This window comes from Rhopalosiphum padi, chromosome 2 (genome assembly GCF_020882245.1).
Source record: "Rhopalosiphum padi isolate XX-2018 chromosome 2, ASM2088224v1, whole genome shotgun sequence".
In the NCBI taxonomy this organism is placed as follows: domain Eukaryota; kingdom Metazoa; phylum Arthropoda; class Insecta; order Hemiptera; family Aphididae; genus Rhopalosiphum; species Rhopalosiphum padi.
In genome coordinates, this window is record NC_083598.1 from 82,121,460 (window position 1) to 82,138,031 (window position 16,572).

The following is a 16,572-nucleotide window of genomic DNA, read 5'->3' on the forward strand; positions in this document are numbered from 1 at the left end:
ATACTGAAATACCATCACTGAATGTGTTGTCCATAATATACTTGTAATAGTTGAAATGTGACAAATCATATAACTACGTGAAAACAAACTAGGAATCTCAATGAGTTTTTCATAGATGCTCATCATGCATATAGCATAAGTATACCTATATAATATAATTTAATCAATTGATTTAAAACAACTTTATTTTTATGAACAAGTGCAGTTGAAGCTCGTTAAGTTCAGATTGCCCAAAAACAAATCGGACAGCTGCACAACTGTTTACACTGTTTCGTATTTTCCATATCCATCATATCAGTGAAATCCCCAAAAACAATGTCTTCAACAAATTTAAAAATAAGAAAACGGACGCGGTACTGTGCGGATATTAAACGAATATGTGTAAACATGCCCATTTCAAAACAAGTACACTAACTTAAAACGCTGGACACGGAACGGTTAGATATGTGTAAATAGACCTTAAAAGGTAATAAAATAATAATAATAATAAAAAAAAAAACAAGACAAAGTAAAAAGTATTTTATATTATTATATGTATTTATATGGCTATATATACATGTATACAAGTGAGACGGGAATACACGCAAACTATGTTTAATGTCTGTTTGAAGTATTAATATCGTAATCAGAAAGAAAACAAGAATTATTCACTTAGGAATACCTGAGTAATACTGCAACCAGTATTTATATAAAGAACACAATTTCTTTTAAGCTGATAACAACATTAAAGAATTTATATTACTTAGTAATTTCATAATAAACATACCTATTATTTGTATTTATAAGCCAAATGCTCATTTTTTTAAATATTTATTATGTATTATAAATAAAAGAGTTTTACTAATAAGTGCTGCAGTGGATTACTAGGTTTAGACAAATTAATGAGAACTGTGGTCATACACTGAAATAATGTATAGCATAAACAGGTATGTATAGTTCAATTTCAGTTTATGATATTATATTATATAGTATTACATTATCAGGCGTCCGTTTCTTGAAATCATAATAACATTTGTCACATTGTGATAAAAATTTTAAACCAAATTATCTCACAATAACTAATAACCATACAACAAATTGTTTTTTTACAAATACACCATTCCTGTTGAGAGAAGTGGGTTGTTTAAGACATTTAAGTAGTACAATTTATAAAACTCTAAATGTTGCTTGTAACAATTAAATAATTCTTTATTTTGTCTTCAATGCTTAATTTACAAACTTGTATAAAAATACCACTGCTAAACCATGTATAAATAAGTATAAGATAGTAACTGTTTTGACTTTTGTTAGAATATTAAATATTGAAATATTAATACTTGCAGTTTAATTGGTTGTAACTAGTAGTACAGTTTTAAGTTTTCAAGTCACAGTAACACACACTTGTTTTAATTTAAAACTATATCTAATCCAAAAACACAATAATTAACATATAAACTATTTCAACCTTACAACAAGTAGAAAACAAAAGGAATATTTAATTATAAAAAACCAATGAGTGTAATAAAATAAATATTTATTTCATTAGTTACAATTGAAACAAATAACAAACTTATGAACTTAAACCAAAAGTACAGCGTTAATACATCCATCATTCTCTGGATTATTAGTAACTTGTGCATATTTTCCCCATACTACTTTACCAGACTGTGTTACCAGACCTAGCTCACTAATATTTACTTCTATTACAGTACCTTTAGTTATAACTCCTAAATTTGTATACATTGGAGAATTAGGATTCTTTTTTACACCGATAATTGGTAGACAGAATGTAGCCTTTAGTTCAGGATGAGTTACATGAGCCTTATTAAAACGCAAAGCCATTGGTCTTATAAACCTTTCAAACTTAGGAGGTTTACGTGTAAAACCTTCTCCAACATAACATACTTTTGTCACCATCCTCTTCCATCCCTTTCTCTTAGATTTGCCTGTTCTAAATACCTTGAATACTTCATTATCTGATTGAGCACGCACCTTGGGTATAGGTACATCCCATTTACCTGCCTTTTCTTTACGTTTCTGTTTGATCATGTTAGAAAGTACTTTGGCGCTTGATTGAACATCTCTGTCAAGTAAATAAACTGGTAATGCACCTTCTTTGGGTTTCTCTTCTTTCTTTTTCTGTAATTTTTCTTCATGTTCTTTGATCTTTTTCTTCATTTGAATCTTTTCATTACGGCGCTCTTTGTTATAAAGTTTAGCTTTTAGACCACGAAGACGTTTCGCCTTATCTGAACGTAAATGAGGCTCACGAGCTTCCTTCTTACGCATACGTTGTTCATAATCCAATCGGCGACCGTATAATTTACGGTGCCTTTCCATATACTCATTTTGTGGCATGATTTATTTTTCTGAAAATAAAATAGAAATATATTGAATATGATATAAATTAAATTAAAATTACACAAAATACGGGTTACTTTACTTTAAAATAAAAGTTTCTAGTTAAATAACTTTAAATTTATGAAAAATAATATCAACAGGATGAATCAAGACTTAAATTAGCTTTAGGTGCTTATGAACAGATGAAAGAAAATATATTTAATAAAAATATTTTTTGATAATTTAGTTGGGGATTATCACTGTTGTACAATATTGAGTTGGATTAATATTAAAAAATGACAAATAGGTAGCATTATTATTATATAATTTTTTATAATAAAAGTTGATCAGTATTTCTAAAAGATATCATTTGAAGTTTCGATTTCAAGACCAAACCTCCACTACCAATTTATTCGCGTTCGGATTTTAAATTGTATCTTTATAAGTACAGTATAATCATTTGCTAATCTGACTAGTAATCATACTAAGTATGAAGTAGAAGAATGATAGTATTCAACTACCAAATAAGTAATAAGTAAACTGTTTATATACGTCTTGGAAATTAATATAACTTAATATACAACTATTATATGGCTATAAACTTAAAATACGATGTACTTAGCTTATTATCAATTAAAACTTAAATGCTTAAAAACATTATAATATAAATGTTATCATACAACTATAGATGCCATAGACGTTAGTCGAATAAGTACTAAGTTTATAAATAATAATATTAAGAACTTTAAGACTTACTGTTGTGTTACTGTTTATTGGAAGTTGAAATAAGTGTTGAAAATGTTTTGTTCAATTAGTTTTAGAATAGAATTTCGGTTTTTTTTTTGGAAATGTATTTACTAACTATTTTGTTATTTTCATAAATTCGCGAAATTGTAAAGGAAGTAACCTTAAAAAATGTCGTGTGGCCAGTGAGATTGCACTTGACAGCCTACAACATCCTTGGATAGTGATAACATTTCCCATACCACCCTACCACCACCGACCGAAAGGTTGATAATAGCAATTTCCGATTGGTATTTCGTATTTTCGTGTGATCATTATAAATTACAATAATAGTCGTCGTCGTCGCCGCCGTCGAGATCGAGAATAGAAAATATGTTTTCCGAGCCGTGTTTGATTAGTATGAAAGCAATTAATATTCGTTCGTCGTAACACTGAGTATCAAGTGACTACGACTAAACATTTACGATCACATCTACTAATTGGTGAGTGGACTTTGTATTAATATTAATTTGAAAGGATTCCTTTATCAATTAATTTTAACTTACCTACTCTGTTGACATATTGTGGCGGTTGCCCGTGAAAATAACTAAATAATTAAGTTTCATTATGTTCATAATCCAATACGACGATTTATAGTTAATTTAAATTTATTCTCGTTTTTATAATATGTGTAATCTAAATTTATTTTTGTAAAGAACTTATTAACAATAAAAAAAAAAAATCTTGTTATTTGTGATGTGTACATAATATATTACTGATTATTATTAACATTACTTATAGTCTTGTTGTTTTTACAGTACTGGTGATGAATTTTATCCTCAATTATGGAAGAACCATATGAAAAAGAATTGTATAACATATTCAAAAGTTTTGATAGTGATGAAAATGATGAATTGGATCATAAGGGGGTGAATGCTCTTTGTGAAACATTACAGTTGGATTTTAGCCAGCGTAAACAATTATGGTCATTCCTGGATCAGAACTCTAATGTTTCATTTGAACAATTTCGTGATGCTCTTGTTTACTTGGCCAATAATGGTTCAAAAGATGAAACTTATTCTAGAGACATCTCTCCTGGTAAGATTATAGTTTAATTATACCTAAACTAGGAAAACTAAATTATTTTATTTAGCAATATGTAGTATGTATGTTTTGTAAAATTGTCAAATATTGTATATTTTTATGTTTTCTGGTAGGTATGTTTGACCTTGTTTTCCACATTCCTTTCACTTCACCTATCTATTATTATATATACTTTATATACAGATAAGCCTATTATATTTTTTTATTATCACACATTACCTATTATTGACATGTACCTATTAATTTTGTGTGAATAAACCGACATCAATAGGCTTGGTAATAAACAATTATTGTTATACCTACCTATACCACTTATATTCTTATTTATTAAAATTAATAATTACAAAAATGTTTAGTGAATATATAATCAAATTTGAAAAATAACCTTTTTTTTAAAATTAACATTTAGTTTTTTATTTGTAAACTACAGGATAAAAAATTTACTAATAAACAATTAAAATAAAATAAATATGACATACATAGGTACACATATGTGACTTAATATTTATAATATATTTTAGTGTAATCAAGTTATTTATATATAGTTTAATAATTCTATATATCATAAGGTATAATTCATATATATCTTATGTTATTAATACTTAATAATATCTATTTTTAATATCAAATCAATTGCATTTCTATTTAAAATGCTATGTATAAAAATAGGTATAACAATTATATTTTACTATATAAATTACTTTTATGGCTTATTTGTACATGTTTATTAGATTTATTATCTGTATACTGTTATAGATAAACTTCATGTTAGAAATTTAAGTATACATATTATATTAGTCATTACAGCATTATTTTTTAATAAATAAACCAGTTGTTATAAATTCATATTACTCCAAGGATAATTTATTATTCTTTATGTCACAAAAATAGATTTTTATCATATTATTACTACAATTTTGTAAAACCTACAATATTATAGTATTCTTGATTAAGGAAAAATACAACAAATGATTAAAAATATTATAACTAGAGTCCAGATTTTTATGCAAAAACATATTTTTAACAAGCGTATGCTGTTTGATGGGAGTAAGAAATGTTTGCATTTCATAACCTGTAGAATCCGTCAAAAAAAGTTTTTTCGCATATTAGTGCATACTTTGACTTCAGAGAATATTTCAGAATATTTTAGTATATGATACATATTATAGAATATTTTAGCATATTTCCGTAATATTGGATTATATTAAGATACTCAGCATATTATATAAGACAATAATGTAAAATAAGATATAATTATATAAGTAATGATAAATTATAAATTCATAGTCAATAATCATATTGCATTTTTTTTTTTTTACTTATTAGTTAGTATTATCAATATTTTTCAGAATATTTTGAGAATATTAAGAATATTTTTGGGAATATTTTGTCAATTTTAGCTGAATATAAACATATTTCAAACGTTTTAACAGAATATAAATCCGGACTTTAATTATAACTTACTCTTGTAGAGTAAAATATTTGTATATTTTTTTGATAAATGATAACAATATCATAATAAACATATATTACTATATGACAAAATAATAAATAATATAAAGATCAATAGGTATTAAAAACCATTTATCATAAATATGTTTATACCATGACATAGTGAAAGGTTTTTCAATTCCAATCTGATTGTGAAGGACGTTAACATAGCTTAGTGCGACCTTATTAAACAAATCATTATCTTATTTAGTGATTTACGTTTGATTTTATATGGTTATTTAATAATTTAGTATTTTTTTTCTTGTGTTATAGTAAGAGAAATATCTCCAAAGTATGTTTTTGGCGAAAAAAAATATGGCCGCCGAACAAAGCCTCGAGAAGACAGTTTTATATTAAATCAATCAGATATAACTCAAGATCTAAATAGCAGTATACCATTATCACCTCGAAAATTAGATTATGTTCATGTAAGTTAAATATTTATTTTAAAGGTTTGTAAGTACATAATGATTTGTCAATTTATAGATAAATTCTGAGTTTAAATTGGATGAAGGAACACAGAATAAAGATATATTATCACAATGTGATGACAAGCATGGTAAGTAGTTATCATGAAAACCATTTTCTTTTACATTTAGGTATTAGTTCTATAAGTCTCAATAAAAAAAATATTCTTTTTAGATTTGTTAAAAGAAAGATTGATAATGGATAAACACAATTTAAGTCTGGCCTGTGAACATTTGGGTATTACTTCTAATGGACTTATATCAAAATCTCAATTATTTGATGTAATCCAACATTTTGACTGCAATGAAAAATTATTTGAGAAGATCAATGATAAATATTCTAATGATAGAATACCAATTAAAGAAGTTCTTGAATTAATCAGTTGTCTAGATTACCGGTCTGTTTCACCAAACTCTGAAACATCAACATCAGGAGTCTCTTCAACATCATACTATCATAGAGAAGATAATTTACCAAACTCAATGTAAGTGTAGTTCATAATTTACTAATAGATTTTATAGCATGGACATTTATATGTATGCTTTTTATTAGGATGGTGAGTATAAGCACTATTATTGAATTATGGGAAAGCTGTGGTATACCAGAGTCTGTTAACCTATTACAAGAATTAGGAATTGATACATCCTTGGATTCTGTTTATGTACCTGATCTAGTAACTACTGTCAGCAATCAACTCCATAAAGTTCGAAATAATTTTGTTGATTCTTCATTAACAGAATATGATTCAATTAATACACCATTTATTTTGCTAAAAGCTCTAAGTTCATTGAATGAATATCAGGTTAAATGGCTCAAGTAAGAACATAATTAATAATGATATTATTTGCTTTATTAATATTTGTATACAATTTATTTTCAGAATGATTATTGAGCAAATGAATTGCGAAAGAGATAAATTAAAGTATGATGTTGATACTGCCAACAACAGAGCAGTAATGCTTGCGCAAGAAGTAGATGAAAATCATATACGATTGGAAAAATCTTCAGCAAATAAAATTGCGTAAGAATTAAATTTAGAGACATTTTAATATATGCTATAATAAACAAACCTTCTAATCAAGGAATGTAATATAATTTAGTGCTCTAGAACACAAACATCAAGAAGAACGAAAAACACTTATTGATCAATGGGGTTCAGAAAAAGATCAATTACTAAACCAAAATATATTGCTCAATGATAAACTACAACAAGTACAAAATTATGAAAACGAATTACAATCTGAACTTTTAAATAACAAAAAAGTATGTTTTGTATAGAAAATTTATTAGTAACTTTATTCAGTAGTATTAATTAATTTTTATTTTTTTTAGCAACTCAACTTATTAGAAAGAGAAAATGCTGCATTAAATAAACAATTAGATGATATAAAACAAAAAAATGTTTCATTAGAAGTTCAAGTTCAAGAAATTCCACAATTAAAACTTAAAGTAATGTGCCCTTTAATTTATTTTTTTTATATATATTTTATTGTTCTCACTATTTAAAACTAACAATCATAGTTTGAATAATCTCTTGATAGATTCCCACAAAAATGAAAACAGTAGTTAACACTTAACTTTTAACATATAATTTAATGACATCTTAAGTATTATGTATAATTTAGTCTTCTATTATATATTTAAAAAGAAAATCAAACTTGATGTTAAGTTAATCTTTCTATGTATTTAATTAAATTATAGGAACTGGAACTGGAATCTAATAATGAACAAATTATTGATCTCGTGCAAAAAATTGATTGTTTAAAAAATGAAAATAAGTGTCTTAGAGACCAAAATGATGAATTGGTTATAGAACTTGAAGCAACTAAAATGTATGTACTGTAATATTATAAAATTTTAATTGTTATAAAATGTATTTATATTAGTTTTGTGGTTTTTTTAGGATAGAAAATGTGGGTACTGATAGGTCATTTGACAGTAATGTCAGGAATTTCTTGGCGGAAAAAAATAGTCCTAACTGCTTTGGCAAAGTGAAAGAATTTACTACAGAATTTTCTATTGGGGAAGGTGGAAGTGATTGCACAAATACATTTGAAACATATACAATTGAGTCTGAATTTGAACCATGGAATAAAGTAAGTAAAACATTTAGTTAACTGTAATTTTTAACTTGATTATATTTTTATGTTGGTTGTAGGTTGAAAATTCACAAAAATCAGATCACGAATCCCCTCAGACATCACTAATGCTTGTGAATAATATAAAAACAACTTTATCCGCTCAACCACACATCGAATCGTGTCATTTAAATGAATTAATCGATTATTTGGAGCATATGAAACAATATTCAAAATCAGATCATTTACAAGAGGTGGTTGAACAAAAAGAGTCTCAAGAATCAATGCAAAAATCTTCAGATAGTTTTTTGACTTCTTCACCTTTAAATAAATATCCAACTAGGAGATCATTGAATAAGCAATTTGAAAATACTATGGAAACAGAATTTATTGGTTCTACTTTGATAGAAGTGACAAATGGCAGTGTTGAAAAATTAAAGCAAATGTACAATCAATGTAAATTAGAAAATCAGGAGTTGCATGACAAGTGTGAAAAGATTGAAAAGTACTGGGAATCTAGGTACAATCAACTATGCGAAGTGGCAGACAAAGCTCTGGAAGAGGCTAAACGATTAAAAGATGAAAGTACTGAATTAGAAAAAGGTATGGATGCATTGCGTAATGAATACTTCGAATGTGAAGAATATTGGTCATTAAAATTAGAAGAAGAACGTAAACTAAACGAATTGGTTAGTATTTTTAATTTAAATTGCTTAATTGTTGAATTTAAATTGTATGATGGTCCATTCAGCTTAATTGTAATTCATAATGTATTTATTTATAAAAGCTTTAAAATCATAATTGCTTTCTTTTCAGTATATGTAAAATTGTTGTCAAATTTGCATTTTTCCTTTAAAAAATTAGTATTAATTGTTTATACAGGAGAAAAAAGTTAGTGAAGAAAAATTGAATAATCTAGAAGTTAAGATTAAAGAGTACAGTGATATGTTAGAAGATACAACTGATAATAAATTACCTTCAATTGATGAAAATGCCGAACTCGAAGAACAAGTAATTATTTTTTTAAATATTTTTTATCGACATTTTTACTTAAATTATTTATATTATTTTCACAGATCAATTGTGTTCAACAAGAATTTTCCAGTTATTGTGTAAAAATTGAAGAAGAAATGGAAAAACTTAAAATTGAAAATGAAAAATTGAAATCTCAAATTGTTATTCCAGTTGAAAAAGTTGATCGTGGAGTTCCTAACTGTCAATTTAAAGAAGAATGTGAAAAATGCCACGACAATTTAAAAGTATGTTTTCTCTGTATATAACATATGATTTCCAATTTATATTTATTTATATATTATTTTGCTATTTAGACAAATGGTGAATTTAAAAACAAACAGTTTGATTTAAAAAAGAATCGTGAAAAATTAGGTATGGAATGCCGAAGTCTATTACAACGAAGGAGTGCACTTAAAAATGAAATATTGCAATTGCAAGAATATCTTAATGTACTTTCCGTAAGTAGTTTATGTTTATGTTTAGTACTGAAATACTTTGGTTTTTACTCTTGTGTTAAATTTAAAAATTATTTAACTTACTTATTTTATGTAGTATACTTTTGTCCCATTATCAATTGCAATATTTTGGTTATAATTTATAACAACTAACTATTAATAACTTTATTTATTAAATAAAGTAAAAATCTTTAGACCCATTACTTCTAAATTATTAGCATATACTTTATTCCAAAAGAGATTATACAAATTCTGCAAGCTTTTTCCCTCTTCCACTAATGACTTTCTGTGTTGTTATATGGGATATACATTTTGCCGGTTAGAAATTGCCACCTAATGTATTCTCATTTAAAAAAAAAAAACTTTATTCGCTTGTATGACATAAGTTATAAGTTTTATGACTCAAATTTAGCTAAACTACTAATAGATATATTAAAATGAATATATCAGGTTAATAATTTATATGGTTTCATTTGTATTAAAAACCAACATTGTGTTTCAGAATACCCACAAAGATTTCTTTATGCGAAAAGAAATTAACCAAGCAAATCAAGTATCTATAGATGCCAGGAAATGCAAAGAACTGGAACAAAGACTACACGACGAACAGGCCAGACATCAAAAGTTGACTAATGGTTAGTAAAACAAATATAATATGGTAATGTTATTATGGCAGATTCTATAAATGGTCAACTTAAATAATTTAGAAAAGTAATAATGATTTATTTTGTTAAATAATTTAGTCATTAAAAAGTGTCATCTTTAGACACATTTTATTTTTTTAATTTTTACTTTTTGATTGATATCAGTAGAGTGGTTGTACAAAATATGCTTCCATATAACCTCTTAAAATATAGGTATATTATTATAATATTATTTTATGAATTTTAGTCTACTATATAAAAATGAAAAACAGAAAACATATCCTGGAAAAAGTATCTTGAGAGAAAAGCATTTAACAATGAAATGATTTGGATTACAAATCCTTTGATCATAATAATTAATTTGTTTTCTACTTAAGTAGTCTAAGTGGATCATAAAAAATTATTATTATTTTTTTCAATGAGATTATGGTGTTGAAAGTATTTTCTTATTTAACCTATAGTACCGTGTAACAATTTGTTTGCCTTATAATTATTTTGTTTCATTGAGTACACAATGATTTAATTGCCAATGTAAATTTTCTTAAATTTAGCCATATGGAACGAGCATCAGTCAAAGATTGATATGGTACACAAGTTATTGCGCTCATCACAAGATAAACTTGAAGAACAAATTAAAATGAGAAATGAACAAGTTAGTGTTTTGTCATATTTTGTTTATTTTATAATCACAGTAAGACACATTTATAAAAAATTCCTTATCTATTGATATATATTTTTTTTAGAATAAACAACTCATGAGCGCTGATATGATTGTTAAAGAACTTTTCATCGAAAATGCCAAATTGATGTCAATGATCCATAGCCTCCAAACACAAATTGACCATTCATCAAATTATAATTCGGTGTAACTGGTATTTTCACTATTATTATTATTTTTCTCCCACTAATTGTTTTTGAAAATTCTGTGCAATACTGTGCAGCTTATTTTACCCATATTTATAGCTTTAAGGACTCAAACACTTCTAGTTTTTTAAAGTGTGGATCTTTATCTATTTTTGTTCTATTTTGTATTATCATTTTTTTAAAAAATTTATTATTAATAATAAGTTAAGTTTAAATATGTTTCCTAAATATAAAATTATTGTAAACAGTGCCTTAAACAAGGAGCTTATTATATAAGGCCTCAACCTATTGAGCCTTTATATTTATATATACGTAAATTACAGCAGGGTAATTTTAAAATGACAAAAATATCTAAAAAAAAATAAAACAATATATTCTATTGTATTTTAGTCAGATATCATTGTACTATTATTATATTATGTATTAATAATGTAACTTTTGTTGTGTTAACTGTTAATTACTTGTAGGCTATATTACATGAATGAATGTAATAATGATTATTTATTGTAACTATTTACTATAATGTAGTCATTAGTCAGATTGTCTTAGTACATAGTTCAATAGTTCATCAATTTTGATCAAATTGAATAAATAAAACATTGGTTATTTTTAACTTAAACATTTTTTATACAAAATTTACCGATCCCAATTCAATCTGACTGATGGCTATTTTTGTTTAACAATTACTATTAATCTTATGATCTTAGCACTGTAAGCTTTTTTTTTTTTTACATACTTTTAGGTATTGTTTTTTCACCAACTTTTCATATCTTAGTATGCAATTCACAGTAGTTTGATTTGTTAACTTGGAGATGAGTCAATTTTATTTTGCATTATTACCTCTATAACCCATTTGTACTTGATGTTTTGATAAATCAACACAGATTTTAATATGTCTAGTCATTTTTATAAACTCAAATCATCTTTAAAATTAAAAATTGTCACAATACAATTTTTATCATAACAAATACTAGTCAGGTTTCTTTATCTCATCTCTAAGAGCACGTAGTTTAGCGGTTGTTTGTTTTGAGAATTAATTTTGTAAAATTTATCTTGTCGAAGCACAAAATAAATGGTTGTGTTGGATGTTCAGCCGTAGAGCGTTAGTCTAAAATATCAGATTGTACTTGTTCAGATTTGAATAATAGTTAAATAATAAATAGTTTAAATTACGTGTTTACGGCTCATTACAAACCAACCGAATTATCACTCTTTTTATTATTATTATTAAATGTTTTTTTTGTTTGTAACTTAACTTCTATTTTTATTTATTTTTTTGTTATTCCTTTATGTTAATTAATAAGTTAATAAGCTTAAATATAACTATGCTGTTATTTTATATTATTTCACACTTAAACATAAAGTAGCCAAAGACTTGTTTATTATTATAAGTAATTAAAGTTATGATATACAATGTATTAGTATATTAATGTTTGTAGTCAATTTATGCACTAATTCTGAGAATACATTTGATCTTAACATAAATTTACTTGTTTAAGAAAATATATAAAAAAGACAATAGTTATAAAAAATCTGTTTATGTATGTACACTATGCGAGTAAAAGGATGAGTAAAATTTTTGTATAAATTAAATTAAAAGCTTAAATTGCGCAAGTAAAAAGTTGACAGAAATATTGAATATAAATTTAATCAACAAAAATGAAAGAATAAAACAAAATATTTATCTTAGGCCTGGACCCAATATAGTGGGTCTAAAAGAGCGCTTCTCCTGTTCTTTTTTCTTGTTTGGATCTGGCAAAAAGCACTTCCACATTCGCAGGGTCTCATCTGCACCAGCTGAAAGTACTGTGGAACCATCTGGTGACATAGCCAAATTCAGAATACGATTTGTATGTCCAGTGAGCTCAGCAACCTTGTAGATAGTATTTAAAAAAATAAACAGAATAAATAAATGAGACTTAATGAAAACGTGTTTTGCTGTCAATTAACTCACCTTGGTTAGCGAAGGATACTTCCAAATTGTGAGCTGGTTGTTTGCAAAACCGTGAGCCGATACCAATTCTCTATAAGTTTTAGACCATAGAATAGCACACACCTGTGAGTTAGCATTGACTGAATTGATACACTGACCGTTATTGCAATTCCAAAATCTGATAGTTCGGTCAGCTGTACCGCCACCACTAGCTAGTACATTGGTTTGCCACGGACACCAGTCTAATGCTTTAACGGCAGCTTGATGTTGACTAGAGCAAGCATATTGAAAATTTTACACTATTATTTTAAATAATGTAATATGGGCATTTTCCCAATTAACAATTTGTAACAAATATAACAAACATAAGTGTAAGATATTACCTGAAACTGTATATTGGTTCAGACTGGTAAGTTGTTTGGCCTGGTAGGCCGCTGTACACGTTCAGCAGATTATCATTGCCTCCACTAGCTAGATAACGACCGTCAGTTGACCATTTAAGACCACAAACCTATAAAAAAAAATCGAATAAAGTTAGATTAAATACTGACATGTCAATAATGTCATATAACATCAAGATCAAATATTCTATAAGGATTGGCACATACTTCTTGAGTGTGGGATTGAATTGTACCAACAACATGTTCCTTCTGTCTAACATCATTATGAACAAGTTCTCCATTTCTGCAACCTGTAGTTAGTATATGACTGTTCCAAGACATTGCACCTACTCTTGAACTGTGACTGTTCATTATACGCAGCCGCTTTGTCTGTGATGCGTCCCATAACTAAATCAATAAATAATAATAATAGTTTAATATTGTACTTGAACAGCAAGTATTCTACATACTTGTACAGGTCCTAAAGCAGTTCCAACACTCAAAAGATTTCCATTGGGTACCCAACTTAGAGAAGTGACATAGTCTGCACCTTCTAAATCTAACAGTTGATCAATGGACCCCGTGTCAGCATTCCAAAGATATACACTAGTGCCTAAGGCGACGGCCAATATGTTGGAAAAGCTCCAGTCAATTAAATTTAGGTCTGTTGAAAATGATTAAAGTTATATATGATGGTATGGATTTATATAATTGAAATACTGTACAATAGTCGTCAACAATTTCAGGAGCATCCAAAATACGGTCCGGTGCATGTGGTATATAACGAGTTGCTCCTCGTATATTCATGGGAGTCTTGGATTGACTATAAACTACTTTTAAAGCATTTTGATAACCCTAAAATAATTATTAATTAAATAATTATGCTTATAATAAGCTATTAATTATCATACATCTGGAGGAGCCGGTGCTTTGTTTTGATAGGATAGAACACGGACATTATTTATATCACAACCATGGAGATTCTCGGACATAGCTTTTCTGTAGTCTGATTGAGTCGGACTTAAGTCAAGGTTTTCATTTTCTTGGTTCATCTACGAAAACAAAATTAAGTTATAAGTTAAAAAATCTTAAATACATACATATAAATATTTAATAAACATTTGTGATTTACTTTAAAATTACTTATGTCAAAATTTGTAGACATTCTGGAAGGAATAAATCTGTCTCCACCAGGTGTTTTAGGTTTAGCTGGTGTGTTTGATGCTGATCTTGAAGCTATTTAAATAAATAATTTTACTGTGTGTAATTGATTATAGATTATTATTAAGCTAAAATATTTATATATTATATGTTTATCTTTCTCACATAGATATAATATATGAGTATATATTAATATTTAAAATATTGTTAAAAAAAATATCAATATTTGTTTAACTATATCTGAGTTAAATAATCTTAGGTATATTAAATTTATTATAATGAATAATGATAGGACTAATGTAACTACTAATTTTATTAGTATGTACATCAAGATTCAGGGCCTATATTCAAAGGTGTACAATTTATTAATATTTTACATTTAAACTATATATCTATACACACTTTAATTTAATAAAAACATGACTACCTGAGCAATATAATCATTTCTTACCTTGTATGGCAGTAGAAACAATTTTATAACTTTTAGAGATCGATAATTCTGGGGAATTAACATTTAATTTTCGAGGTTTTAATTTATTTCTTTTGAAAAATCTATTTAGATGGTTTTTATTCATTTTTAATGATTAATTTTAACAACTCTGTGAACTATTTTAAATACGGATAAATGTAAAAACAATTGATACTATAAATAATTATTAATATTATAAATTAAATTATAACATTTGATAATAAGTTTATGCTTAAAATTAATTTATATAATCACAGTGACATAGATGCAAGCTTATAATTATTAATAACATTACTAACCTGGTGATTTTGATCTATTAGGTGTTTTTGATGGAGTCTTCTTGATAGCCATCAACTCATTAGTTTTTCTTGACGTGTTTAAAAAACTATCAGAGTAAACATAATTAACATAATTTAAACATAAACATATATATATATATATGCAACAAATAAATATACACATACCTTGAGGATGATTCCACGCTTTTCTTCATCCAACGTGGAGCTGGACCGCTGGTGATTGGCTCGTCCATTCTTACAGCACTTTTAAGATCATTAACAAAAGTGAACTGAGACATTCTAAAATGAATAAAGTAATTCGTTGAAAATAAAACCGTTATTTTTCGCTGTGGATTAAAAAAAAAAGTTAATCAACAACTGCTTTCAAGAGACAAAAGTAACAAATAAAAAATAAAAAATAAAATAAAGAAAACTGCAATGAGTTTGAATTATTATTTGATTTTAGAGGTCATAATAAAATCGTCTTTTATTTACTTACTTATGGATAACAAGGCAAGAAACAAGATGGTGTACTAGGTAGAACGACCCGAGTGATGTGTGAGCGTAAAAAATGAAGGATTCAAATAATTAAAAATAACATAAGAGAAACCTCGAGGCATTAACTACAAATGGACAACAGTATGTCAGTTAAGGATAAACAAATAAAAAAAAATTGAGTAGAAATGGGTATTTTTAATCGTTTGATTTGGTTCGGTAGGCGGAGAATATTGACTACCTATTATTATTTATTAAAGTGTAAATTATAATATGGTCTAATATCTATAATAATCGGTCGAAATGTATTTATTTTTGGACAACCGGCGAAAAGATCAAAACGTTAGGGTTCAGATCCAAAACAAGTGGTGACTTAAAATCACGTGAATCCAAAATCGTAGCAACGACCGTCACCGTCGTGACTCGTGGTGGCGTCCGTTAAAAAACATACAACATTATGGATTTGAATGTTTGACACTATCAGAAATACTATTATCACTATTGTCTACAGCTTGCTGTAATCACCGACTGCAGTAACCGTTAACCAGTGATAATTGTAGCGTCATCTACCGCAGGTGTTTGAACTTTAAAACAAAATGTAAACACTTCGCTTTTTCGCCGATAGGCAACGTTGCGGTATATGATTTTCGTTTTCGAACGTGTGGATCTCAAAATTCAATTCAGTTAAAAGGTATT

The 16,572-nt window shown here is 26.9% G+C and overlaps 3 protein-coding genes across 5 annotated transcripts; 1 reads left to right on the forward strand and 2 right to left on the reverse strand.

Annotated features, from left to right (window-relative positions):
- Positions 1–1,496: 1,496 nt before the first annotated feature.
- On the reverse strand, positions 1,497–3,234 carry LOC132918874 (ribosome biogenesis protein NSA2 homolog). Its single transcript, XM_060980207.1, has 2 exons — positions 3,076–3,234; positions 1,497–2,348 (listed from the first exon to the last, which is right to left on the reverse strand). Exon 2 carries the CDS (start codon positions 2,335–2,337, stop codon positions 1,558–1,560), a length of 780 nt encoding a protein of 259 aa, XP_060836190.1. The 5' UTR covers positions 2,338–2,348; positions 3,076–3,234; the 3' UTR covers positions 1,497–1,557.
- Positions 3,235–3,352: 118 nt separating this feature from the next.
- LOC132918872 (ninein) lies at positions 3,353–12,411 on the forward strand. 2 transcript variants are annotated; one of them, XM_060980204.1, is made up of 18 exons: positions 3,353–3,545; positions 3,844–4,140; positions 5,911–6,065; positions 6,124–6,196; positions 6,280–6,589; positions 6,658–6,921; positions 6,986–7,126; positions 7,206–7,368; positions 7,438–7,554; positions 7,807–7,937; positions 8,009–8,201; positions 8,264–8,872; positions 9,066–9,194; positions 9,260–9,442; positions 9,512–9,655; positions 10,155–10,287; positions 10,848–10,948; positions 11,040–12,411. In XM_060980204.1, exons 2-18 carry the CDS (start codon positions 3,888–3,890, stop codon positions 11,163–11,165), a joined length of 3,225 nt encoding a protein of 1,074 aa, XP_060836187.1. In that variant the 5' UTR covers positions 3,353–3,545; positions 3,844–3,887; the 3' UTR covers positions 11,166–12,411. The 2 variants fall into 2 exon arrangements, with proteins under 2 accessions (XP_060836187.1, XP_060836186.1); XM_060980203.1 differs by having other exon boundaries at positions 3,354–3,545; positions 3,861–4,140.
- Positions 12,412–12,519: 108 nt separating this feature from the next.
- LOC132918873 (cell division cycle protein 20 homolog) lies at positions 12,520–16,351 on the reverse strand. 2 transcript variants are annotated; one of them, XM_060980206.1, is made up of 11 exons: positions 15,881–16,351; positions 15,568–15,681; positions 15,403–15,488; positions 14,606–14,709; positions 14,385–14,525; positions 14,199–14,328; positions 13,944–14,137; positions 13,702–13,881; positions 13,477–13,604; positions 13,115–13,364; positions 12,520–13,033 (listed from the first exon to the last, which is right to left on the reverse strand). In XM_060980206.1, exons 2-11 carry the CDS (start codon positions 15,678–15,680, stop codon positions 12,842–12,844), a joined length of 1,518 nt encoding a protein of 505 aa, XP_060836189.1. In that variant the 5' UTR covers position 15,681; positions 15,881–16,351; the 3' UTR covers positions 12,520–12,841. The 2 variants fall into 2 exon arrangements, with proteins under 2 accessions (XP_060836189.1, XP_060836188.1); XM_060980205.1 differs by having other exon boundaries at positions 15,568–15,728.
- Between the last annotated feature and the right edge of the window lie 221 nt (positions 16,352–16,572).

Coding starts and splice junctions, on each gene's coding strand:
- LOC132918874 (XM_060980207.1), bottom strand. CDS start 2,337: ATGCCACAAAATGAGTATATGGAAAGGCACCGTAAATTATACGGTCGC.
- LOC132918872 (XM_060980204.1), top strand. CDS start 3,888: ATGGAAGAACCATATGAAAAAGAATTGTATAACATATTCAAAAGTTTT. Junction 6,066..6,123: donor GAAAATTAGATTATGTTCAT/GTAAGTTAAATA, acceptor GTCAATTTATAG/ATAAATTCTGAGTTTAAATT. Junction 10,288..10,847: donor ACATCAAAAGTTGACTAATG/GTTAGTAAAACA, acceptor TCTTAAATTTAG/CCATATGGAACGAGCATCAG.
- LOC132918873 (XM_060980206.1), bottom strand. CDS start 15,680: ATGTCTCAGTTCACTTTTGTTAATGATCTTAAAAGTGCTGTAAGAATG. Junction 15,489..15,567: donor AGCGTGGAATCATCCTCAAG/GTATGTGTATAT, acceptor TTACTCTGATAG/TTTTTTAAACACGTCAAGAA. Junction 14,710..15,402: donor TAATAGATCAAAATCACCAG/GTTAGTAATGTT, acceptor TTATTTAAATAG/CTTCAAGATCAGCATCAAAC.